This window comes from Cebidichthys violaceus, unplaced genomic scaffold, assembly GCF_023349555.1.
Source record: "Cebidichthys violaceus isolate CVI_PGR_0920_01 unplaced genomic scaffold, fCebVio1.0.p SCAF_8, whole genome shotgun sequence".
Taxonomy (NCBI): Eukaryota; Metazoa; Chordata; class Actinopteri; order Perciformes; family Stichaeidae; genus Cebidichthys; species Cebidichthys violaceus.
The window spans coordinates 15406971-15434483 of NW_027176964.1; the positions used below are offsets into that span (position 1 = coordinate 15406971).

At 43.2% G+C, this 27513-nt stretch overlaps 1 protein-coding gene across 1 annotated transcript; it reads right to left on the reverse strand.

The window, feature by feature from the left end:
- Positions 1 to 616: 616 nt before the first annotated feature.
- On the reverse strand, positions 617 to 19988 carry LOC137866205 (BMP/retinoic acid-inducible neural-specific protein 3-like). Its single transcript, XM_068701956.1, has 8 exons — positions 19553 to 19988; positions 19103 to 19385; positions 15246 to 15448; positions 11927 to 12144; positions 7840 to 7945; positions 5415 to 5651; positions 3354 to 3576; positions 617 to 2188 (listed from the first exon to the last, which is right to left on the reverse strand). Exons 2-8 carry the CDS (start codon positions 19351 to 19353, stop codon positions 1054 to 1056), a joined length of 2373 nt encoding a protein of 790 aa, XP_068558057.1. The 5' UTR covers positions 19354 to 19385; positions 19553 to 19988; the 3' UTR covers positions 617 to 1053.
- Between the last annotated feature and the right edge of the window lie 7525 nt (positions 19989 to 27513).

Genomic DNA, 27513 nt, shown 5'->3' on the forward strand with positions numbered 1-27513 from the left:
GCTCCGCCGACGACGCCCCTTGGGGGGGGGATTAAATCTGATTTCTCTTTTGGTGTGAGTCACTCTTTTGAGTGTCCGACTCGCTCCGGTGCTGGCCGAGAGTACTATCCTTGTCGCTGATACCACAGCGCACTGTTGTTTGATGTTGGACATGTCTCTGAGGCGCTGCAGCTCATCTATCACAGTAAGTGTGAATGGCGGACGGGGACGGGCGGAGGAACAGAGGCAGGCTGCTCCGACCCCTCCCTTCTCTCGCTAGGCACTTAGTAATCTGTGCCGAGGCTATTCCCTCAATGGAGAATGGAGACCTTGTGTTCCGAGGCTCCAGATGGGCAAAAACAACACAACACAACACACACACACACACACACACACACACACACACACACACACACACACACACACACACACACACACACACACACACACACACACACGCACACCACTACGACTCTCCAGTGAGATAACTAGGAAGGCTATAAGGATATCTTGATGCGGTCTAGCTTAATGTGCAAAACTATTTAAATTGTAAAATGATAATAGTATGTTGTTTTCTCAGTCAGCCTCTTACTATGAGCAGTGGGCTCGTACACGAACACAATATTTTCTGTAACAGTTTTGGTTATTTATTGATAGCATCGATCATGATCAGGGTTTAGCAGATTGTAAATCAGAGCATGATAACAGTTGTCAGGTTGTTTGCCCATGTGGTCAGTCCACACTGTCCTGATGAATCAGAGTATAAAATGTTGAACTAATGGTGTAAATGGTGCCTCTGGGTGTTTTTCTTTCCCAAACTTTAAGTCTCTGATTGTTGCTTATTAAGTCACAAATGTTTCCTATTATATTGAGAATTTTTCAGGGGGTTTTATTCCATAAAACTACACTGAAATTATAAAAAAAACCATCACATTTAATTGCACATAAGTGTATGTACAACACATCCTTGAACAACATACCACACACTTGACACAAATGGATCCAGCTGACAAAAGGATACAGGGTCTGTTCGTGGCGAGGAAATAGTACAAAACATCAAACAGTGGCCGTCAACTAACTGCACAGTTTATTCGCCTCGTACTCCTCGTAGTTCGGCTGTCTGGCGCTGAACGCTTGCAGGGCGGTGAGTATCCTGGTCACGTCTGCGCTGGACAGTTTGAGTCTGTGGCGGAGCAAACAGGCGAACAGATCCACGTGTGGGGCCCCGGGAGGAGAGAGCCGGTTAACCCTGTAGCGCAGCTCCACCAGCTGCAGCAGGGCCGAGTCCTGTGATCCCTGAGTGTACGGGTAGTCTATCTGCAGAATCAGGTCCTGGATCGCCTCGGGGTCGAAATGCACGCTGTATCCGAACAGCTGCATGCTATTCACTTTCATGTAGCCGATGTTGTTCGACGGCTCTGTCGCCTCCAGAGGCTCATAGTACACCGTCGTGTTCTTGTTGCCTCCTGTCACTCCCACAGGGTCCCTGATACGACTCCTCAGGTAGAAATGAACCGTCTCAAAAAAACTCTTCCATCTGTTTCCTAGAGTTAAAGTCCAATTATAGCAGTCCAAAGGGATATCCAGCTTGGTTCGCTCCCAGTCAGGGTATCCGTGCTGACCTATAGGCATGGTCCAGCTCTCTGAATGGCTGCCCCCGAAGGGATTCACGAACAGAGATAACGCCGGCTCCAGGGTGCTGTTTCTGGTGAGGCAAAACTGGACGGCAAGTCCGAGGAGCATGTGAACGCGGTTGGACTTCACCCGGTTGCTCTTGAGGGTGAGCAGCATCCTTTTCCTCCAGGACGGGTCAAACCAAGTGTTGACGCGCACGTCATTGCTCACAAACACACCGTGCAGAGCGATGCGGGGGTCGCGCCGCTGGAGCAGGTAGCGCAGCTCCAGATCCTGCAGGTCCCGGTCACTCTCCAAGCCCAGGTAGGGGTCCGTAGGGTCGGGCACGGCGGGCCGGCAGGCTCCCTGGGTGAGGGTGAAGCCAAGGTTACAGCTGGAGCACCGCGTCCTGTTCTCCGTGGAGCAGGAGGCGCAGCGGGCACCGTCGCCCACAGAGCAGGGGATGAGGCCCTGGCAAGGCGGGTGGTTGTAAGGGCAGGAGCAGCTGCGGTTCTCGTCGCTGTAAACGCCAACCTGATTGTTCTCACTGCAGTATAAAATGGAGAGGGCGTAGCTCAACCAGGAGTGCAGAGGCCTGAAGACGAGACAGACAGACACAGAACATCTCATTCATATTTTGTAACTTTAACATTAAAAGGAAATGTGATTTTTTTTAATGTGCAGCAAAAACAATTTTAGCCAAACTCAGCTGGAGTTCCAGAAGCAGAATCTGATCAAAATGAATATTTAAATGTATTGAATTCCCCTGCTGTGTTGCAGATGGGTGGTGATGACACAACATACTAACAAATGCACATACATACATACATACATACATACATACATACATACATACATACATACATACATACTTTACTCTTTTTGTTTTGTGGCTTTTTTGTCTCACGTTTATCCTACTTTTACAGCAGACAGAGCACAATGACTATGCTATTAAAATACAATTACAATGTGAAAAAGCCAATAAATAAAACACACAAACATTCAGTTTCAAATGGACACAAAAAAACAGACTTCCCCAGTGACCCTAAAACCACTATTGTATTCTTTTTTTTTTTTACAAGCAGAAGGGTTGTGATAAAGATGCAGCGCCTGCATTTGACTAGTGAGCTGATGGATTGTGTCATTTAGTTAATTTCCCTGCCAGAAATAGCTATAAACATAGAGTGTGCATGAGAGAGGAATAAATCTGAGTGAAGTTATGACCACATTGGTCTCCGATAGGCTGCATAAATAGATTATCCAGGTGGGACTGCTGCTGAAACAGCAGCTGTTATAGTAAAAACAATGCAGTGATAAATCTAACCAAAGTCGTCATGTATTACTGGCCACAGCAGCTTAAATTCTAGGATGTGATTCCATTAAAACAAATGGATTATTATACGAGACATTTTAAAATGCTGTATTGATTGTAATGCAGTTCAAACCTCAAACTGTGAAAGTTGTCTGTTTGTCCGAACATGATCCCGTTTGTTTTGTTTTGTCTCCCTCCCCCCCGTCCCCCCCGTCCCCCCGTCCCCCACGGTGGAACAGAAGAGCAGCTTTGTCAGCACTTTTCACATCACTCCACAACTACTTGTTCCTTCAAGTGCCTTCTAATAAGTACCGTCCTGCTCTGCTGCTTTCTCCAGGCGCCTGGCGCATAAATCATTTTCATAATTATAAGTTTTTTTGGGGAGCACCTTGGGTTAACGGCCAGCGGTATAAATAGTCCCCTCTCTTAGCCGTGCCTCGCCTCTTACCTCGTCCTCTGCAGGAGTATTTTCGGCTTTTTTCGGCACCTCTTGCTGAGGCTGAAGAGCTTGTTAACGGTGCGGCGAGCTTTAGCGAAAAGCTGGTTGCCACTGGTCTCCAGCTTCCTGTAGCGCTGGAGCACGCTGGCATCCGTCCTCCACATGTGCTCCACGACAGATGTGTTTACAGCGTAATGGGTTGGCAGTTTCTCAACAAAGCTTTGGAACTCCTCTGGTAGGAAAGAAAGAACATGAATAAATAAACTCTGCCTGTGGCTACGAGCCGCAGGGTAACACTATCCCTGGAAAAAAAAAAACACAAAAAAAAAAAAAAACTGTCTTCTTCTCATTGTTTGTCCCAGAAAAGCAAACAGCTCAAGAGGAGAAATAACAGCTGCAACATGCCAAGAAAGCATGTTTTGTTATTTAGATTTTCTTCAGAGGAAGGGAATGCTGATTTCATGAGCATGTCAGACAACAGACTCCTTTCATATTCCGTTTCAGCGAGAGGATCCATGTTCACCACCTATTGCCAGCATAGAGCACTGTGCGCCTTCAAAGCAACCCGTCTCTAATTAGAAATGAGTGACACCGAAAGCAAAATTGCGGCTTTTTTTTTGCCGTCAACAACGTGAAAGTACAGGTGGGTTGCCGCTGTGACTTAAATCACGCACGGTTTCAAAACACTACACCAAAACGATGTCTGAAAAGTTGCGTGACATTTTCGGATGCAGGAGGAAACTTTCTGTCACGTTCCTCAAACATCAATAATAGTATCGTCGCATGAACTCTATCAAGCAGGTCCCCTTTCTCCTGATTCGTGCCGCGGAACAATCTCTCCGAGTTCCGGGTAAATTGCTACTTGCTGCTAATCTTCTGGTGCGTTTGTGGTTAACTACAGCACCGTCTAGAAATTAGCGCAATAATACATTATTTCAGTAGGTGTTTCGATAAGCCGGCCAGGCTTTGTGTAGCGGGTTGGTTCATTTGTGCGTGTAGACACTTTTTTTCACGCGCACAGAAGCTGAGGGAAATTACTACAGGAGCCGTAAATCAGGGTAAAATACAGTCGGCGTGCCGTGATACGGGAGGCCTTTCAATCAACGTCCGGCGATCGATGACGGAGCTCCACAGTGGTTACGCTCACCGGCCGTGACGACGAGGTCAGTGGTGCTCTAACTGCAGCGGCCAATGTAGAACAAATTAGAGGCGGAGTACAACTTACTTTATGCGTTATGATTTCATAACCTTAATTTGTTTTGGACACTTTTTGTATGTTGGTTTACCTTTTTTTTTTAATTTGGATTTGTCTTTTTTTTTTTTTCATTATGAGAGCTTTAAATGATTGACTTTATGAAAAGTATTTGACATTTTCGAGAAAAAAAAATCTCCCTGAGAGTAAAATAAAAAGATTATGTAGCTCATATCTCCGCGGTAAACATGAAGCTACAGCCACCGGTTGTTTAGAATAGCTTAGCATAAAGACCGGAAACACGCGGCGCCTCTGAAGCTCACTAATTAACGCGCTACAGCTCGTGTTTGAACAACATTGAGGTGGGTTTTATTTGAAGTTATCATCTGAGCTATTTTTACACTTTGTACAGATTAAAGAAATACGATGCACGTTTTATATTTACAGTAGGCATGAGAGAGGTATTCATCTTCTCATCAAGCAAACAATCCTTAAATGCCATTACACCTTTTTCACGTGATTCTTCACAGCACTTTGAGAACAGGCTGAAAAGATCTGTGCATTTTCACACACTTGCAGCCCTGAGCGCCTAAAGAGGACCAGAAGCCTCATTTGATGTGACACAGTGAGTGACAGGCCTCTTGGTTCAGCAGCTGGCAGTGTTTGACAGCCAAGAATGCTTTTAGAACAACAACAAGATATGTGTTTTTGTTCATGTTAGCTCTTATTTTGAAGTTTTAAATGTAGCGAAAAATAACCTGTATCCCAAAGTACAGCATTCTGGGGGTTTCAAAAGCCAAAAGAGCTTTTTTTTTTTGAAAGCGCCATTTCCACGTCCTGTTGTGGTGCGTCAGAGTGAATTAAATTCCCCGACTCACCAGATTCTTTAAACTCTTGGTTCGTCAGCCTCCAGGTGTCTCTGATGCGCATCAGGTTGCTTTCCAGAGTTTCCAGGTCCGAGAGAGGACAGTTGCACAGGGGGAAGTCCACGCTGCACTCGCACCAGCAGTCGCCGCTCCGGCACACAAAGTGGCCCTCGGATTTACAGCCGACGTAGTTGAGGGCCGCCTGAATGAAGCGGCTCTGCAAGTAGCCTGGTAGGATGACCTGCAGCCCTGTGGGAGGTACAAGACTCTGTGACGACGGGCTGAGGTCACATGGGAATACATTATGTCAAATTGTTATAATCATAAAAATAAAAAAAAACAGCACTTTTCTTACTAGAGATACTTATTTTTCCCAAATAATAAAAATGAAACACATTCAAACAAGGGCAGATAGACAATGAAAATAGACAAAGTTGCTGATGGTCTATATCTTCGTTATTGCCGGTAAAGTCTAGGAAAAGAACAAAACCCAATATTAATTGATCCTACTAACAAGCATTGTCTGTGTAGCCAAAGCCTGATGTACCTCAGCCCCTGCGATAGACCTTGATTGATCTGTAAAGTGTAACTTCACCCCGAGGTCAGAGTATAAGTCCACCCACTGCATAATTTAGAAAAATGCTAAAAAGTAAAGGGCTGAGAGATGAAACCACGCCCACTTTCTTGTGACAAAAGACCTGACGCAGCGTTTACGAACATGACAGCTACTGTAGCTGTGGAAAATAAAGACAGGGCACTGAGTGTGATGGATTTACTGTTTATCAGACCATAAATAAGACGAGGTGTGATTAAAGGGCGTTGACATTCTTTCATTTCACGACTTAGATTATTCCCGAACAGTTAAGGCTGATTTCAAAGTTTTGAGCCATTTTCAATGAAATGCTGATTTTTTTCTTTTTTTTTTATTGATTTGGCAAGAAATGTAAATATTAACATCATCAATTATGTGATTCATCTCAGTGCAGTCATATAATTTAGTGTTAAAAAAAACATGTTTAAGTGCACTTAAGCTATTTAAAACACATAAATGAGTCACATCATTGCACTGGGTAAAATGTAGTGTAACTACCATGAACACACACACACACACACACACACACACACACACACACACTACTGTCGTGCTGCCATAAATACTCACTAATGCACCAAATATGTAATAGTCCTCGGCATAAAATAGTCTGATACAAACACACTATCTGTTCCTGTTTGAGTGCTGTTTACTAAGAACCACAGCGCCCAGCTGCTTTAGAAATGTATTTCTGTTTTGTAAAAAAAAAAAAAAAAAAAGAAGAAGAAGAAAGAAACGTATATTTGTGACCCGCTTTTATAAATCTATGCCTTAAGCAGTAAACAATGGGTTTGGAGCTGAATGCCTCAGGTTCAGGAAATTGGATTGAACTGAGAAAAAGAATAGCGCATTGTTGGTTTTGGCTGTTTGATGGGATTTGTAGACAGTAACAACAAATCTAGAATAAAGCCATATGTATCCTTGAAAGCAATAGTTTGAATTTCTGGGAAATGCGCCTATTCACTTTCTCGCTGAGAGTTAGATGAGATGATCAATATCACGTCCGTGTCTGTTCGAGAGATGTAAGGCTCCTGCTGATGTCTTCTTTATCCAAATCTTCCCAGTTTGACCAAAAGAATAAATATATAAGCCATCGCCAGATGATGTGACATTACGAAAGGTGCACCACTTCTCCAAAACTAACTTGCTTTCCGAAGTGACACGAGCGCTTTCCGTCTGTTGTCAGTGTCTTTTTAACAACTGTTACATAAGTACGGTTACAGAAATGACTCGTGTGGAACGAATGATTCATACTAAAGGAAAACAGGGTTGACCTTGGACTGACTAAAAGGTGTGTGACTTGGACACAGGAGAGTGCTGTGTGTTTTCACTGTTTTGGTTTTTTTTGAAATCATGACCACCATGATTCACCATGATTCACCGTTTCCTGCTTTACTAAGAGGATTCAGAACTTAAACCTAAACCAAACCTTGATCATAACGGTGACGGATCAGAAAATAGTCACAAAAAGTCATTCTGATCTAATGTCCCTATCGGCAGAATGACATTGTTTTGTCAGTGCCTTTCAAAAACTGTTACAAAATGATGCTTGAAAAAAATGACTCATAGACATGACTGCTAGAAGAAAACAACTTTCTTTGCTGTTGGTATAGAAACCAGAAACCAACGGGGGCTGCTTGCGTCAAAGTTAAACGCTTTGTCGCCGTGTCGATCCGCCTCGACCCTGTGAAGTTCTCCCGGCTTCAAAGCAAAATCGCGCTACATCTGCTTTTTGTTTCTGGCAGACAGGAGTCAAATTTGTCATGGCCGCTCGAGGTTAATACCAAAACACTTTTAATTGATTGTTCAAAAAAAAAAAAAAATCCCATTTTGAACAGATTTTACCTTGTAGCTGAACCTTGTTTTCCGGACTGTGAACCAGTACGGAGCTGACTGTGTCCAGATTGTCATAGTTGCTGCATCCAAGCGGCCCAGTTCTGGTTTCTGTCACCTGCAAGACATTTTTGAGAACGTGAATCTTTTTATTTTTTTTGTCATTTCACTCTCCCCCCCCCCCCCCCCCCTTCGTATTTGTTTATTCACTGGGGACAGTCATTAGTCACTTTTGAAAGGACCTGTGTGTATTGCCTCATCTTACTCGTGTATTTCCAAATAAAGAAGCCCAAAAGAACGTACAAAATATCATCAAAGGCATGCCTAAAATGAATTTTGATTGCAATGAGTCACTGAAGTAATATTGAAAAGGCCTTCATTTAGAAAGCCTTTCTCAGACGGAATAATTTGCTCTGATCTGAGAGAAGAAATCAACTTCCCTCTGACTGAAAAACTTTAAACTGATTCACTTCTCTGCTTATTTCTAACGGTAATTAATCTTGATGCTGAACTTCGAAAATTCCGACACGCTGAAACACAAAAACACATAACTTACTGCGTATTAGCATAAGTTTCAGCTCGGGATCGGTCCTATTTCTGCCTGAACCCTCAGCACTGTGTGTAATTTTAATGAATGACCATGTATCGCAGGTGCTGCTTTGCATCCCTCATAAAATGTGGTATTCATCTCTGGAACTGATCTTCAATCTGCCTGAACTCCACACACTGCAAAGTGGCAAATGAATGGAAGTAAGCCTGGCTGGAAATTAATGGGATGATATTTCTAATCCATCAAGCTGATGCATATCTGTAGGAACATGTTCTCAGTTTTGGGGGGGGGTGGGGCAGCTTGTCTTCATCAGTGGCTACTCACTTTAGCATCTATGTTTGCCCCTCAGGCTGATTAATGCGTACACTCTAATGGCCACTTCAGATGATAAAATGGATGATTGGTGTTTTATGGTACAGGACGCAGCGCCGCTGCTGTTCTCTCCTCTTTAAAGCCTCATACCGGGGAGGCTGTGAGACCTTGTACTTTTTTTTTATATTGTTTTCCACTGCCTTAAAACAGTCAATTAGTCTGTAATGGGTGATTAGCACAGACACGTTTTGACCATCTTACAAAGAAAGATTTAGAAATTCCTTCATCAGAGTCTGATGCAAATCAAACCCCCCCCTCCCAGTTCCTTCGGCACACATTTATGCGACGATAAACGGCACGCCAAAGAGCGAAAAACAGGAGAGATAGATTTGCTGCAGCCCTGCAGCTACAACAGGTGAATGTGCTGGTGTCAGGGCAATTCTGTAAATAAGCATTTGTTCTTAATCCTACCCGATTAAAAAAAGTTATGGAAGTAAATTCCCTAAGTGGGAATTAAAGTTTGTTGGTGCACGTTATCTGCACAGTGTCATGAACTTAAACTGTAACTTGTGACTGAATCACAGTTAGTGGTGAAAAGCTGCGTACTGAACTTAAATACAATTTTTAAGGCACTTGTATTTAACTTAAGTGTTTTTAGTTTGGGTACTTTATCTTTTTTCCTCTGTCTGAGAGGGATGTATGTTAACTTGATTACATTTATTTTAATAATAATAATAAAAATATATATTTTTTTAGGAAGTGCTTTTCAAGAAACCCAATGATACCAAGGAGATGAAATAGAGAGAAATATCTAAAAACATACATCAGAGGAATGCACAATTAATTTTAATTTAATAAAAATAAAAATGTTAAAGGTAAAGTTTCTAGTTACTTATCATATTAAGATTTTACACACAACCCATATGATCTGTTTGTAAAATATAAATCCTTCTTACAGCTGAAACAACCAACAAAAAATACAAAAAGCTTTTTAAATGAGTTCCACCTCAACCAAGTACCATGTCAATGCATCAACTATACAGATCCAATAATAAGACTAGAAAAGTGCACTCAGTATGTGCAGATCAGTGCCAAGTCATTCTGCAACAACCACCGCTGTACCGTGTGATTGAATGAATACAACGAGTGCTGTGAAGTGTCGTCAAACAGACTTCATTCAAACTCAAAAACAAGCGACGGTGTAACAAGTAATGGGCCTGAAGTAATTGTGTTTTGCACTTTATACAGTCGTGCCATCGTGAAAGGTAAACTCTCCAAGCTGCCTGGCCGTATAGCAGCAGCTGCACTGTTAGCGAGGTACAGCGGTGTGTGCACCGTTAGCGAGGTACAGCAGCGTGTGCACCGTTAACGAGGTACAGCAGGGTGTGCTCCGTTAGAGAGGTACAGCAGGGTGTGCTCCGTTAGCGAGGTACAGCAGGGTGTGCACCGTTAGCGAGGTACAGCAGGGTGTGCACCGTTAGCGAGGGACAGCAACGTGTGCGCCGTTAGCGAGGTACAGCGGCGTGTGTGCCGTTAGCGAGGTACAGCGGCGTGTGCGCCGTTAGCGAAGTACAGCAGGGTGTGCTCCGTTAGCGAGGTACAGCAGGGTGTGCTCCGTTAGCGAGGTACAGCAGGGTGTGCTCCGTTAGCGAGGTACAGCAGGGTGTGCTCCGTTAGAGAGGTACAGCAGGGTGTGCGCCGTTAGCGAGGTACAGCGGCGTGTGCGCCGTTAGCGAGGTACAGCAGGGTGTGCACCATTAGCGAGGTACAGCGGCGTGTGCACCGTTAGCGAGGTACAGCGGCGTGTGCACCGTTAGCGAGGTACAGCAGGGTGTGCACCGTTAGCGAGGTACAGCAGGGTGTGCACCGTTAGCGAGGTACAGCAGGGTGTGCACCGTTAGCGAGGTACAGCGGCGTGTGCACCGTTAGCGAGGTACAGCGGCGTGTGCACCGTTGGCGAGGTACAGGCAGTGTGTGCACCGTTGGCGAGGTACAGCGGCGTGTGCACCGTTAGCGAGGTACAGCAGGGTGTGCACCGTTAGCGAGGTACAGCGGCGTGTGCACCGTTAGCGAGGTAGAGCAGTGTGTGCACCGTTGGCGAGGTACAGCAGCATGTGCACCGTTAGCGAGGTACAGGCAGTGTGTGCACCGTTGGCGAGGTACAGCGGCGTGTGCACCGTTAGCGAGGTACAGCGACGTGTGCACCGTTAGCGAGGTACAGCGGCGTGTGCACCGTTAGCGAGGTACAGCGGCGTGTGCACCGTTGGCTTCGTTAGCTGTTAGCCCCAAGCCAAATAAATCGTCCAAAACAATAACAGTGTGCAAACTGTTACCCCCCCCACCCCAACTGTGTCTCTGGGCGCAAGGTAGAAGCTGGGCGTCGTAGATGCTTCTCCGCTGTGTTATCGTTAGTGGCCACTACCAACCGACAGACAGACATTCATTCTCGACACATACTGTGACCTCTCAACAGGTCTGATGGAGATAACAAATATAACATTGTTAGGGGATCAGTCTGCATAATGAGTTCCTTTGATTGTATTTAACTTCCCTCTCTTGTTGAAATTTCTGACACACCCTGAAGTACACTTCTACATCGCTTCAGCAAGATAAGAAGTCAAACCAGCGAAGGTCAGCAAAAAAACTAAATTTTAGCAGGTAATGCTTTTTTTAAAAGTACACTTTGTTGCAAAAATATGTGACATTTACTGACAGTGTGTAACATTTAATGTTAATGTTAATATCATTTTACTTCAAAAACATGTATCACCTGCTAAAATCTTTTTTGGAATGCTTTTGAAGACAGTTTTCTATTGTGTGATATTGCCACATTTACTTGAGTAAATGGCCTAAATACTCCACTGATCTTTGGCTCACAGTAAAAAAAAAACAATAAATACATAAATTATGCATACCTCTAAAGTTATGGAGGCATGTATGTACATACTTAAAACAGCCAAGTATTTTGTTGGCGCTATATTGACTCACTGGGTCAATTTTTGTTGTCTAGTGATGTGTGTATGTGTTTATTTATTGATCGACTGGGATAATGACAATGGAATAATTCATTCAAACATGTTTAGCAACTGAACCCAAAACCAAGCCAGTCCACCTCGACGCTTTATATCTTGCTGTTCCCATGTGTAAATGCTGGCAGCTAGCCTTTAGGCAGTAACTGCATGCACAGCGTTTCATCAACAAACAGTATTTTTCGAGTTTTACTTGACTTCCACATACCCGTATGGCGGTGGATGCGATCTGGAGGTGGTGCAGCCTGCGCAGGGTGCTCTCTCTGTCGGTGAAGTAGGAGGCAGCCAGCTGGTGGAGGGCCTCCAGGGTCACCGTCCCCGTCGTGTTCGAGTTCCTGTTGGTGCTACGGCTGCCATCGGCGCCCACGGGCGAAGACTCCTGGCTGAGCTTCCTTTTGTCCACAAATATTGTCAAAGACTCCTCCCCTGGTGAAAGTCAGGCAGAGGGAAAGGAGAGCTTCATTAGCTCTGACAGAGCAGCGCTAATCACCTTTCATTAGTATCTTTTCAGATCCGATAGAAAAGCGCAGAAGTGATTAAGTGCTGTGGTGGAACTGATAGTTTGGATGATTGGTGGAAAAAGTACAGACAAGGTCTCTGCATCTGTTAAACTCTCCTCAGGAACAGAGAGCTTATCCAAGATCATTAATCAACTTACCCTAATTGTTCTAATTATCTTAATTACAGTATTAAAAATGACATTAGAAATACAACAGATCTCAGGTCTTCTCTGGGAGACAAGTACATTCAATACTTTGAAAAATCTCTAACAATTAATATTTGTACATGCGTATAAGAAGCCGCCAGGAAAACCAAACTACCACAACAGACTCCATACGTCTTCTAACACCAACAGTATTTTTTGAAATGCGGGGACCAGATGTTATGCTGGTGCTATGTTATTAGGTGAATATGAAATACAGGGTGAGAGTTGTTTAGGTTCTTTCACTGATTGTATTATTACTGAATTTTGTCGTTATTTTTATTTACATTTGAGTCATTATTTCACGGGTAATGATCTTTCAATTGTATCCTGAATTGTGAAGCACTTTGTAAAGTCTGTTTCAATAAGAGCTCTGTAAATAAATCATTGCTCATCTGTCTGACGTTTAATAATGATGATTGAGGTGGTTTGCAGGTCCATGCGTTGGAATTAGGGTGTTCACTACAGATAGCTATAGCTGCGCGTAATGACAGCTGCTGCGGTGCTTGTTGCAGTACTTCACCGATGCGTCACAATTGGTGAAACTGCACGGCTTTCGTTGTCATCCTTCTCATTGACAGGTCTACTGAGTGGTGGAGCGGGCGCTATCGATACACAAATAGATGTTTTAGGGCGTTTCCACATCCAGCTACCGCCAACTGTGGGACTAGAAATGAGGCCTATGTGCCCAATTCGACAACAATTGACATCTATAAAAAAAAAACAAGAATCGGGCTTTATGAATCCGATGAAAAGAACGCATATATGCACATTTGTGTCTTTGTGAGAACACAGTTTGAGCGTGATGCATCTGGCCCCAGGACTCTTTGTGATAAATGATGTTGTTTTTGACATTTTTACTCAAACTGCCTCATCTACCCTGTTTCTATTGCAATAGTTGATTTCCCCACATTTCTCAACATGACTTTCAGTGTCTGTGCCCCAGAGAAATTCTATGAAATTGCTACATTCAGCTGTGAGTTATTACATTTCATTGCAGGTAAAAGATCAATAGCACGACGTGTCCACACTGACCTATATAGCTAACATTAATAAACCCAATTATTTTGTCTAAAGGGCTGGTTACCAGAGTTACCAGGAAAATACAGGCTCTTATTTAAAAGAATGTTGAGTGCTGTATGTTTCAATGAGTAAAAGAGCGCCCAGCGTGAAACACTTTAGCAAGCCGGAGGATTAAATCCTTTCATAACACTTACAGCATTTCCTGTCTATTTTGTCGATACAAGCGTTATTAGTCCTTCGCCGCACTTACAGAGTATCACTCCAAATGAGGTGCATTTGTTCTTGCAATGTACCAAAGATTTCTGCTTTTCCTTCATATGGGATTTTTTTTTTTTTTTAAATCAGCGAAACTTCAGCCAGGGAAGAGCCTTAATTCTCCCAGTTTGACCACAATAATTCATATTTCAGTCACCAAAAATTGCGTGCAGGCAATGAATCACGGTCATGGTTAAAAGTAAACACCGTTGACTTTTGCACAGTGGACAGTACAGTGCTGTTTGTTTCAACATTGTTTTTGTCTTTTTTTTTTTTTAAATCATGACCACCACTGTTTTCGATCCTACACCGAGTAGTTTTGGAGCATAAACCAAATCAAGCCTTGATCATAACAGCGACAAATCAGAAAATAGTCGCATGAATAGCCATCGTGATTCAATGCCTCTACCGGCGGGATGACATTGTTTATCAGTGTAAATCTGATAGGAACAGCGGTCCGTCCAAGTTAAATATCAAACCCCCCCCAAAAAACATGAATTGACTGTTTTGCTTGCAGTGGAGTTTTACCACCCGCAACATCAGCTACGTCTCGTATCAGGAGCTGTTCCAGGGGAAACATTCCTGTGTTGTATTTTCTGTTTTTTTTATTTAGACCTTTATCTAACCAGGAGAGTCCCATTGAGATTAAAAAATCTCTTCTTCAAGGGAGACCTGGCCAAGACAGGCAGCAACATAAGAAACACATAGTTACAGACCGAAAAACACAGAACAAGACAAGTTAAAAGAATCTCAAAGGTAAGAGGCAGTGACGAGACCGAGTTCATTTCAAAAACATTGACATTTTTGGGAACCTGCCTCTATTTATTGCGATCTGCTGAGTCCACTGTCAGTGGAGGCGATTGTATCTTTGTCTTTTTTTAAATGCCTGAACGTTTTTTTTAATTCTGGTATGAAATGTTTAAACTATAAAGATTTTTTTTGTCTTCAGTTCTGAGATACTGACATCCAAGCTGTATGTTTACTGTACGGATGTTTTTGGCCAGTTACTGTATTAATGGGAATAAGATAATAGTGCACCAAACATCAAAATAATCGTAGTTTTAAAGGTTTGCCAGTAGCTGTTTCCAACAACATTTGCATTTGGATAGCTCCTTCAAATCTGTCTTCTTCTTTTTTTTTTTTTTTTTTTTTTTACAGCAGAATCCTTTCAAACCCAACCTTCTATTGATAAAGTATAATTACGTATAGTGATTTACCAGAGAAAGAAAAGATAAGCCAATTTCATACAAATGATAGTGTTGTACTAAAGTGTTGAAGCTCCATTTAGGGAAACATCCTATTTTGACAGCCAAACAAAAATATTGAATCTGCCTGTCACTGCCTTCTCCAAATTATTTCTTGTACACTAAACCATAGCGATTAGATTTTTTTTTTTTGTGAGCCGAAAGACACTGATCCAGAAAAAATATTATATGCTTTGTTGTTTAGAAAGCAGCAGACAGTAAAAATCGCTGCCCCATGTGCTGAGAAAACAAAATCCCATTTGAAGCCGTGTGAATCAGTCTTGCTTTGTACTCTACTGTACCTCCCAGAGTGGCAGAGAGGAGGAGGTGGGTGCCATATTTCTTGATTAGACTCTCTGTAATCGTCTGGAGGGTTGGCCGCCTCCCCAGCTGGCGGATGGTGTGCGTGAAGTCGGGGTCGAGGGGCAGAGCCAGGCCACCACTGCCACCTAAACCATTCCTCTTCTCCACCGCCAGGCTGTTGACCTTCCATCGACCAAACTCCCTGGAGACACAACAACCCGCACACACACACACACACACACACACACACACACACACACACACACACACACACACACACACACACACACAAATGCACAGAGACATTTTCTCACTTTATTTAGGCCTTTAGTGGTGTATTAAGCCCCAGGCGGCTGTTTAACAAGCTGTGTAGGGGGGAAAAAAAAGGCTTCGGTAAATGTGTGTTACTCTGAGAGACGATATATAGTACTGTACAGTACTGACCGCACACACATACACATACTTCATTATCACACGATGTGACGCATCCTCTGATAATATTCCTCTAATGTATAAGAAAACCACTTTTAACTACCTACTTGTATTGTTTGTGTGTGTTGGCTTTCAGTTTTTCCACTGGCAGTCACATTCATTTATAGTTTATAGAGGCAATTTGAATGAAATGCTGTTTAACCCTATGATTGACACAGTGTAAAAGTGGATTGTTGATTGTTTAGGCTTGATGATTTTTTTTTTTTTTTCCTATATCAGTGGCTTCAGCCGTCATAGTACACTCGGAGCAGAAGCTTGACATTTCAACCATTTATCCAGCAGGTTTCTACTTGCTAACTGGTTCTGATGCACTCTTAATGGTGTGGCTGTAGCTGCTATTGAGAACACTGAGGTCATGTCCCTGTTACTTTGTCAGAAAAGTCTGGGGTTTTATAGCTACCTGGAAGGGGTTTTTACATTATTCAGTAAAAACCTTCTTTCGGCTCATAACAGTACTTTTCTACCAGGATGCAGTATTCCACTATTTCTTCTTTCTTTCTGGCAATCTAGAGAGGCTGTTGTGTTGAGTTTAGAATCAGTTGTTCATTTTCAGAGGAATTCCCTTGAAGAGAACTTCATTTGCTTTCTTGCAGAGAGTTACATGTGTAGATTGACACCATCCAGATGTCTGTACGATAAATATGAAGCTACTGCTAGCAGCCGCTTAGCTTGTTAGCTTAGCATTTGCTTCTTTTCTTCTTTTTTTTACGGATTAAAGAAACCACACACAACGTGGTAATTAGTGAGCTCTAGAGGTGCTGGTTAAGTTAACTGGTTGAAGCTGAATATTTAGCACTCTGATGTGATAAAGGTGTTTATCTGAACTAGGAAGCGAATGAGCGCATTTTCCAAAATGTCAAACTAAAAGACCTGCTATATTCAAATAAGACTATTGGTGTCCAGTTGTTAAAACGTCCTCAGGTTGGACAGAAACATGTCCTGTGTAGTCCGCCTGTCATCGCTAGAAGGTTATTTGGTAAATGGGAATGTCATCTTTTTCAAATTAGCTGAGCTCCTCCACAATATTTCCATGTTGGTTGGGAATCGTTATCTGTCGCTGTTGTCTGAACAAGCCTGTCACAGCTTTAAATAACAACTGCACGGATAAAACAGAACTTATTCACATGCAGCGCTGCATTTCCCACGGCAACGGAAAGACGTAAAAACCAAAATATAGTCCAACATTATCAGCTGCCATCATTTGTTATCTTGTGCCTTTTGGACACAAGTCTCGATGAACGCTAGCTATTCACAAACCGTCTGGGAGATACGGCTGCTGCTGCTCTCTCTCTCTCTCTCTCTCTCTCTCTCTCTCACTCTCACTCTCACTCTCACTCTCACTCTCTGTCTGTTCCTCCCTCCATAGCATCACTTAATGTCTACCTCTCCCCACCGTAATGCCTGCTGCTCTGTGTACCTCCCTCTCCTTCTGGGAGGCAATCAAATCACTGCCACAAGAAAAATGATCGGCAGCGAAATAATTGGGGAACCGGGACAGTGTGTGGAGTGTGTCATTACAGCCAATCTTCATAACGAGGGGGACAGGCTGAGAGTCGGTCCCTGGTGGACAGATGGGCGTTGTGGTTCCAGCCCAGGCTTTAGCCTAAAGCTATTCCATCAGCATGCACACACTGAGGGGTGTTTACTGTAGGAATGTACTCGGCAATCTAAATGGATGCTTACTGTATGTACTGTAAGCAATCGATGGTGATGAAAGCAAGTCCTTGGAGGGAAAGCACTGTAAAAGAGGCGGCGAGAAGCACATCGACTGCTTAAATGCTGCTGCATGATTGACAGCTGTTCTGGTTCGGTTATTACAGAGGTCAGCGGGGCAAATATATCAGTTCAGCCTCCAGGCTATTTAAGAGCACATGTAATAATAATAATAATAATAATACTGAACATCTGCAACTCTGTGGGGAATGGAAAATAAGTTGCACGCATTTCTACGAATAACTGCCTTTTGTGTTTCCACAATTTATTCTTTTCACCTACAAGACATTATAGTCCAAAACAGGCAAATGAACTAGAAACTGCTTCAAATAGACTCTCCTGTCAGTTATCACCTTGTTACTGGAGTGGTTGTTTTTTTTTTTTAACAAAAGTTGGGCCTCATTTTGGATTCTTCCCCTAAATCCTTAATCCCTAATCCTTAAAACAGCCCTTGGGTTAGAAATGTGAGCCGGCGGCTTACGGGTTGCAGGATCGACCGCTTCAGGGTAAAAGACCCTCGAGCGGTGAGAACGTCAGCCAGGCAGATGGTGGCCTGCCGCTGACGGTCCGACCTGTCTGCTCCTTTGTCAATCATTTTTTTTACGAACGTTTTTTGGGGAAAAGAAGAAGTCTCAAGTCAGGGGGGGGGGGGGCTATTGGGACGTTTGTGCAGCAGGTCTATTGAAAAAGCAATGCAGCTGTCACCAAGCGATAAACACCACAAGCTAAAAGATTCCTGAGAGGAGATAACAGACCAGTTGATTCATGCACCTACGGTAGATGCGGACCATGAAGTGTCTTTTCAGAAAAAGGAACGTGGGCATTGAGGCATTGATAAGGCACCTAAACACTAAGCATAATGAAAACCGCACCAATAAACACAACAGCAGACTTCTTACGAGGATGTCTTCTTCTCAGCAAGATAAAAGCCTCTAAATATGCACCCTATTTTGTAGCTTTTCAGTCAAAATATCAACACTTTCGACAAAATCATAAACACAAACTCATCTGTAATTCCGAATACAACTCATTCCAATCCATTGCATTGCATAATAACTGCGTGGGTAACGCATTTATCAACATTTTTTTGGTCGTCTAATAGTTGGAACAAAGCAAGAATAGGTGTATATCGTTTTGTGAATGCTTGTGAGGAATGTTAGACAAAAGGCAGCGGCAGTGGAGTGCAGCACTGGGACACTGCAGGAAGTCACTGAAAGGCTGTAAGTGTCCACACATAGTCAGGGGAGTAACTCCTGCTGTAGTCAAATGTCAAACCCTAAAGCACAAAACCCAAGAAAGGAATAAATGACTGTCTGGTGCCATTCACACGGCTGATTAGCTTTCAGTGCGAATGCTTGAAAGCAGGAGTGAAGGGCACACTCTGCACCGCTACAGTAGTTCTTCAAATTTGCTCATCAGCTTGCAACTAATTCGGTGCAGGTGTGGTACCTGTGAGGGGCAATCCTGAGAGTGTGCATGTTTTCCTTCCAAACACTCTCAGCAGCTGCTTTCCCCTGATTAGTTCCTCTCTGGCTCAGAGTGCTCATCAGTGAAATTATCCAGTGGCATATGTGGTGAAAACCCGCAAAACGCTCACAGCCCACACCTGAAACATACAACAAACACACACAGAGCTCTCCATCAGTCTCACCTGTAGATCTTGTATCTGGTGCTGAAGCCCTGCTGGTATCTCTCCGCAGCCTCCGTGAACTCCAGGGCCTGGTGGAAGGGCCCTTTATCCGATAGCAGCCAGCCCAGGGAGCCGGGGGTGCCGGCGTCTTGTCCGGCCGCGGACGCGGCACCACCGGCCCCGGAGGTCCAGCAACAGCAGAGCCAGAGGCCGAGAGCCGCCCTCACCCATAGCAGAGACAGCCGCTTATGACTGATTCTCTGACAGCTCATGCTTCACCCAGCGACACCTCATTCTCTCCGGACTGGGAAGAGGGCAGACAGTTTCATTTTAGGGATGGAAAAGTAGTGCGACTAGCACATTTTTTTTGGGGGGGTGGGGGGGGGGGGGGTGAACATTTCCTTATTTAAAACCGAGTAGTTGAGAGTTAGTGCATGATCAAGTGTTTTATTATACTGAAAGTACACGTACCTGATTTTGCAATAGGGATCAAGTGATGCGCTCTCAAGAAGAAGTGAACTCTATCTTGCGAGAGCTGCGGATAAAACCTCTCCGGTTCAGCGATCCGGACACATTCATTAATTCGCGATGAGTCCTTTCTTTCAAAGCGCTACTCCAACTTGATTCCTGCTCTCGCTCAACTTTTATTTCGGGAGGCGATCCCTCCCGCATCCGTGAATCACCCGCTCCTCGGCGAGAAGTTGCAGCAGCGGAGGCACGGGCACGGAGGAGTTCATTTTGGGGACGTCCGCGCGGTCACTGATATTTCCAGAGGCTGAATGCAAAAGGTAGATTTCTCCATCCTGAGCGGAATCAACGCACCTATGTGATCCCTTTTAAGTTGCTCTTATTCATCTAAATTCACGCAGAACGTCGCGCATCGAGCTGTTATTCCCCCCTCCTCCGCAGAGTGAGCTGCATGAATGAGCGCCTGCTTCCACACAGAGAGCTTTTTCTTCCCGTTTTTTTTTTTTTTTTTTTTTACGAGTGAGAAAGCAAGAGGGCGAGCAAGTGCATCATAATGAGGGCGAAATATACAGTCTGAGTGTATTCAAGTTTTGAGGACAGCAGGATGATGATGATGATGATGATGATGGTGCATCAGGGCTTCTATCATTCACCTTTTACCTTCACATAATTCATCCTCATTATTTGCTTTCACAGCATGTTCCTCTCTCTGAAATCATGGCATTTTAAAAGTGTTATAAAAGAAGCTTGATAATAGACTAATTATCTCCCAGTGTTGCCCCCCCCCCCTGTTTTATTGTCCTGTGCCACAGCTCCAGAGCCTGCAGCTTGCACGACTAAATGGCTCACCTCAACCTACATGGTGACATGCACATTGCTGGTTTTACCAGCGAGAATAATTACAGGCCATTATCGGGGAACAGGTTTCTTTGGGTGATGGGATTCAAGTTCAGGGAGTGCGTCTTCATTTTTGCCACCTCATTTGCATTAAACTGTTTCCCCGTGTAAAAAGGACGCCGGCAACCATAATTACGCAAAAGAAACATTTGATCTGTTACTTGCAAATAATAAACTTTGAACCCTCAAAACATTTTTTTTTTTAGCATGAATTCACATTACAAACGGTGTAGTGATGGGCGAGGCAGGTTGGAACAGATGCTGATGTGGATTACTTTTTCCCCACTTGCCTGCCTCCCTCGCAGCAACATCACAAACTACTTTGACGGAGAGTCGACAAATCTTTCGGTGCACGTGGAAGCTGAATGCCGTTAGAGGAAAATGTATCTGCCTCAAGCCTTCGAATTGTGGTGGAGGAGGTAGCAGGGACAAAGCTCTGCGTGTTTGTGTGTTTGGGGAAAGAGGTCGACAGGTACATCAGATGAATCTCTAATTAGGCTCCTGTATCTGCTCTTCGGGGATTACAACAGTGGAAAAAAAAAAAGCTAAATTCTAGAGCCAGAATTTGTTTGACGTTCGGGCAATTACTTTGTGTTTGCCAGGAGAGTCCTTTGTCTCGCTCTTTTAAGTCATTCTTGTCATTATGCTTGTCGTTCACACTGAAAAGCTGATTGACAAAGGCCTCCCTGTGTTAAATGGGCTGCGAGGAGAGTGTCTGTCATCCCTGATGGGGTTGAATCAATAGCCTGCCTCCATTGATTCCCTTTTGCTTTAATTTTATTTGGCAAGCCCCCCCCCTCCTCTGGATGCCAGGGGACGTTTTTTTTTCTTTTTCTTTTTGTAGCTCAAATTAAGACAGTCAGTTCAATAACATCTTCAAAGCCTAAATAGCTGTAGTCACCGTCGGTGCTGCTGACCGTCTCAATCAACTGAAACACTTTGAAATTTAAAGCGGGGGGGGGGGGGGGGTTATTCTACAGGAGGATCTGCCTCCCCAGGTAGCTGATCTTGGTATTCGGGACATCTGTAATAATAGAGGAGCCTGCGTTTGCTTGTGCAACAAAAGGAACGCATTAAATATTCCAACTTGCAATTTGTGTGGAGAAAGGATATAGAGGAATGAAGGAGGCTAAATGAGCTTTTCCCTCCGGGCTGCAGACTGTTATAGTCTCTTGAAATCTGGGTCTTTGTTGTCTGCGTGTGCTGTAATTGAAAAGTTCCAGCCTCCCATTTCTCTCTTCCTTCCTTTTGCTTTCCTCTCGCTCTCCCTAGTCCCCCCAGCCTGACATACCCTTACTTCCCTTCCACCACCCAAACCAGCAGTCTTTCCTTTTTCTTTCAGCGTCTTTGCTTCTTCTGTCTATTTGAATTCTCTGTCATCTCTCGTTTGACTCATTCCCTCCCGCTCCCCTCCTCCCCTCCTCCCCTCCTCCCCTCCTCCCCTCCTCCCCTCCTCCCTCCGCGGCCGCCTGCTGAGCTTTAGGACGAATGTAGTCGATTTTGATCATTTGCGCCCCCAACCATCCCGCTGAATCAAGCTCTTCCAGCGGATGAGGAAAGGGCGGAGGAACTCAGAATGGTCCAGGAAGATGATGTGAAAGGGCTTGATGTTGCAGTGGTGTCAATATGCCTGAACACAAACGCCTCCAGCCCGGTAACATGCAATGTGCCAAAGTAATGACGAGTCAAGAATGACATTGTGATTCCTCCCACACTAGGAAGTCAGAGGAAAGAGGTTCAGCTGCACCTTGTGACATGAAGGCTTTGGCATGAAACAGGACCGTGTGTGTGTGTGTGTGTGTGTGTGTGTGTGTCTGTCTGTGACTGTGTGCATGTGAAGCTTGGCGTCGACTCCGTTGTTGAAATGACATAAAAAATGACTAATTTTTCTCAAGAGCTCTGGCAGCTCTCAAAGAGGTCTGCGCACGTGTTTCTGTTTCAACTGATAACACGCTGTGGCTGCCCCCCCCCCCCCCCCCCCGACTACAAATGTGTTTTTTACTGAGTAATTACTTCCCGCGCACCTTGTATTGTGAAGGAGTGAATTGTAGTCGACGAGCTCGGTGTGAAACGGATCACGGACACACTGTTGTGCGCCGTGTGCCCATTGTTCTTTGAAAGTCTCTCCAAAAAAAAATGGGATGCGACTTGGCAGGTTGTCGAACGTGAAAGTGCGAACAAAAAATGGAACGCGTGAACGACGAGGTCTCGGCTTTGCTAATTCCATTCAAGCCTGGAGTGAAGACGGCGATTGGACAGAAACCTCTCTGGTGTGAGTAATTGGACGAGCGTTGCAGAAAAGATGTTTGGAAACGAAGCGGCAAAATGCCCTCACACTTTCATGAGAGCGCTAAGGGGGCCGAGGCACATTAGCAAATCGTTTCAGCACATTAAACATGATCTCAACACTGAGATTTATTAAAATTAACAAATTTATGTTTGATTAGCTTTTCTCTAGACTCTTGTTTTTTGTTGAGGAGACCAAATAGTGTCGGCTCTGCTATTGCTGTCGCTGTAAGTTAGGGGGGGGGGAAGCAAACAACAAAGGAAAAGTGCCGATGGATGTGAAAAGAAAAATTGTGTTATTTTCCCGAACACGTTCGGGGGGGGGGGGCCTACCTGGTTGAGCGCACCGCAACTCTCTTGGTTATTCAGGTCAGGGAACACACATGTCCGAGGCTTTGTCAAAGCTTTTGCTTCTGTGGCCCAGCTGCTATTTTTGCTCCTTCCCTGTACATGCCCTTTCATTCTTGAGTCACACTGGAGCATTTGGAGGGCTGACCTAGAATGCTGAAAGCCTGTCACACAACAGGACGGGAACATCCGTGCACAGAAAAGGTAACTAAACAATAACGCCACTCAGGAGATAACACCGCTTTTCCATCCATTAGATAGCCTCAAACAGACAGCAGTGCTTAGACATGCACTTGTCGATGATTGGTGCCTTTGAATGGCATCGCGTATTTGTGCAAAAATGCACTTGGTGGATAATTATTGTGCTTTTGAGCTCAATATATTGCTCATGAGGACTCTAATCAAGCAGCGGCACATCTCATCTTATGTTTCTCCAGTAATGTGATAAAATATATAATCTGCATATGCAAATCAGTTTACTTCAGAGGCAACATGTTTATTTACACACTCCTGTTCCTGCTGAATAAACTGGAGTCTCTCTGTCTCTGTGAGGTTGTGGCACAGAATCCATATGAAGCTCTAAGACAAACTAAGACTAGCCGGTTTCCCCCCAATTTTCAGTCGTTATGCTAAGCTAAGCTAACCAGTTGCTGGCACTATAGCTCCGTATTTAGCGTACAGTCATAAAAAAAACAAAAAAAACACTCAAGTTGAGTGGCATCGTTCTTCTAATCTAACGTTCTTCAAATCTAACTCTCAGCCGCAAACTGAATTTCCTGAATTTCCTGAATTTAATCGGGGAATCGGTTTGGTTATTTTACTGCATTTAAAGAATAATGAAAAGTTCTTATTAAATGCTTCATTTCCTGTTTAGTTTTATAACTGAAACTGTCTTTGGACAGAATGAATGTTAAATAATTTGCACAAAAAAAAAAGAAAATCAATTCAGTTACATTTTATTCATATAGCCCAATATCACAGATCACAAACTTTCCTCCGGGGATTTACAATCTGTACAATACATGACGGCCTCTTCCTCCGACCCTCGCATTGGAAATTGTCACAATGTCACATTTTGTTGAAGGTACACACAATACAGCCGGATCCTATTGACACATTTTATTATGCTCCTGAAATGGCACCGGTTTCAAAGAATAAATCAAAGCTCTTTTTCTCATTAGAAGTCAAGCAGTCACCATGACCTTCGACTCGTGTTAAGGTTGATTGTTTTATTGTCTCCTTTATAGAAAAAGAAATTCTGCACTTGTAATTTTCAGTCTTGACTTGCAAAGCAAAAACATAACTATTCATCTTTTTTTAGGGTCAGGGATGGTTGAGTTTATTTTATGCTAAATATATTCACTTTATTCACATTTTGTGTTTTTCCCGATTTACTAATTGCTGTTTTGTTTTTTCATGGCGTGTTATTGAAATACATTTTTTTTGTTGGCCATTGACCTTTTAAGTTAATATGGTGAACTTCTTACTTCCTATTTCTACATCTAGCACTTACAAAACAACATCATCATGCATTTAGAGTCCAACATCTACTCTCCTTTTAGCTCCGTTTTAGTCTCCACCGACTCCCAAAGGGGAATTCTTTAACTACTGAATGCTCCGCTATGTTCACCAGCCACTCGCTAACTTTATCTTTCTGCCATTTAGTGCTGAGCAGGTAGTGTACAGTGACAAGGACATTAAGGCAACACACTATAGGACACTTAACACTTCACTCACGCACCTTATAAACTGTGCTTCTGTTTTCAACTGCCGCACAGCCTCTCAATGTCTGGGACTACACTTATCTCTGTCATACATAGTCTTTACTCAGACTATTATTTTGTGCAATAATTGACAGTGAAACGATTGATGGTGCAATAATTCATATACGTGTGTCATTTTCATAAAGAGTGTACATATTTGCATAAAATGTGTGTTTCTTTTTCTTAAGCCTTTAATTGTCTTTTTTTTCTCTCCAATGTACCTGTACTGTCCTGTATCTGTGCAAATGTCAATGAATCAGATCAGATCAGATCAGTGGAGTGAATTTATTGCACAGTATGCGGTTTTTCTTGATGTCTTGCATCCTTTCTTTCCAAAGTTGAACTTGCCTTAAATCAGTAAGCCGTGACGACCGTGTGCTTTTAACGCAACCGTTAATGTCCCTCGATTTTAAAGCTCTAGCACTGCATTACAACACTGACTTAATCTTGAAAAAAAAAAAAAGCACATACAGTATGATGTTCCCTGTGATGGATTATCGATCTCAAGCAAGTTACACCTCTCTGCGACTTTTATTGCAAAGTGAAAAGAGTGGAATCGGGTGGCTGGACTACAACTCTTTGATTTGTAAATGAGCTAAAACGTGCAGAAGCACTGACACAGTCATGTAACTGTTTCGCTAGCTCCTTGTCACTGTAACAGTCAATCCAATTGTGCTGATTCTATATATTTTTTTTTCTCACTTTGAATAATTTCAAACCATCACTTTTCTTAGCTGCAACTGTGGAAACACTAATGAACTTTAACAACCCATGCCGGGCCGCTCCGTTGATCGACAGCAGTTGACCTCGGAATCGGTCTCGAGCTCGCCGGGTGTTTCAGTCAAACAGCTGGCCGCTCAGAGGCACAAAGAGAGCCACTGAGGATCATTTGATGGACTATTCCGTGCAATATGGAGGAACAAAGTCATCATTTGATTGTTATAAAAGATGAATGTTACGAGCGCTCTATCAGACAGCCCTGCGATGCTCCTCATGCATCATAATTGCTCATAATGTATTTTTGTGAGCTTTAGCACAGGAAAAAAGCTTTTGTGAATATGTAACGATTCCTCGGTCAGTGGCGCATTAACACGTGGAAAGAAAACATCATGAGCGTTTTTTTTTTTGCCAGGCCGGTGTCATTTGAATACATCACATTATGTCTAATCCAAACAATTGCTAATATATCACTGTGGGCAAAGCTGTGTACACACTCTGAAGCCTGTCGCTGCCGTTTCCAAATGAACCGGTTTGCCGGCTCACCTGAGCACCTCCAAACTTTTTCTTTTTTTTTTTTTTTTTTCAAACTGTACAGCAGGTGTCAGTTTGCTGAAACAAAGTGTGACCTTCAGCTCTCATTATTTTTGCATCGTGTAAGTAATTTGCGCGAGAAATTTAGTTGCCAAAAACTCTTCTGCAGAATACATCCACTGGCTCATTACACCAAAAGAATATATAACGATGTGTTCCAGCAGCAAGGTCAGACTCGCTGCGTTTCCTCTGGTCAGAAGAGACGGATACACATTTGTTTTTCCTATCATGGTTTCGTAAAATTCCTCATTTGATTAGGAGGATGTTGTGATGATTTGTTGGCATTGTCAAAGTTGCGTAACAGAGTCACTGTTGTATATACTTTGTATCCATGTTAACGGCGTGGCTCTGTAGCCATGACGATTTGAAATGTCTCAGCATTCATGGTGTCCAGAGGACGAACCCTACTGATCCCCTGATGTCTCCAACAGTGCCACCGTGAGCTTCACGTTTTGCAGTTTCTCCACAACTATTTCACGGATTGTCATGACGATTGGGACAAACATGCCCCCCCCCCTCAGGATGAATTGTACGAACTTTTCATTGTACGAACTAATTACATTCCCATCAGTCTCAGCTATACTTTGTGCGTACTGCTAAATAGCTAATATTAGCATGTTTATTTATTTAGTGTGTTGCTGTCATGAAAGGATATACGTTGACAAAATGTGTCGAGTATTTCCCGGTATTACTGTTGTAGTAGAATAAAAGTAGTCTGTACTTTAGAATAAGCTGTTTAATATGAGGTTTCTGTTGCAATGCTGTATTTCATGTTGGTGCTTCAGCACTTGGTTTTTAAAATGATAATCACACTGAGTAGCAATCAGTGCTCAGTGATCATGACTAATATGATGGAAGCTTGTTTATGCATTTCCACAGTAGCATATATCAGCTATATATATATATATATATATATATATATATATATATATATATATATATATATATATTATTGATATTTTCAATGGGTCAAAATCCACAGGACACCGGTGTTTGTGTCCAGTGAGAAACATTTAAGTTACGTAAAGTAGGTAAAATAGTACGTAACCAGACCCCTGCTTTAGATATTGCTATTCATGAGCTGGACCCAAGGCTTTCATTTCAAATAATTAGAGAAGGATACAGCTGTTAGTGAGATTCAGATGTCTACAAAGCACCTTTTTATTATTATGACAATAAAAACCGTTCTTATTAAAGACACACGGGCTCATATCAGTCGTGAAAATTTGTAATAATTTAATAAAATCCTTTAATTAAAAAACGCAAAAGCAAATCAGTAGGGAAATCATAGGCCCTTGAAGGTGCCTTGTAGCCTACTTTGTACAACAGACCACTGCCGTTAAGATCATGTTAAAAGCT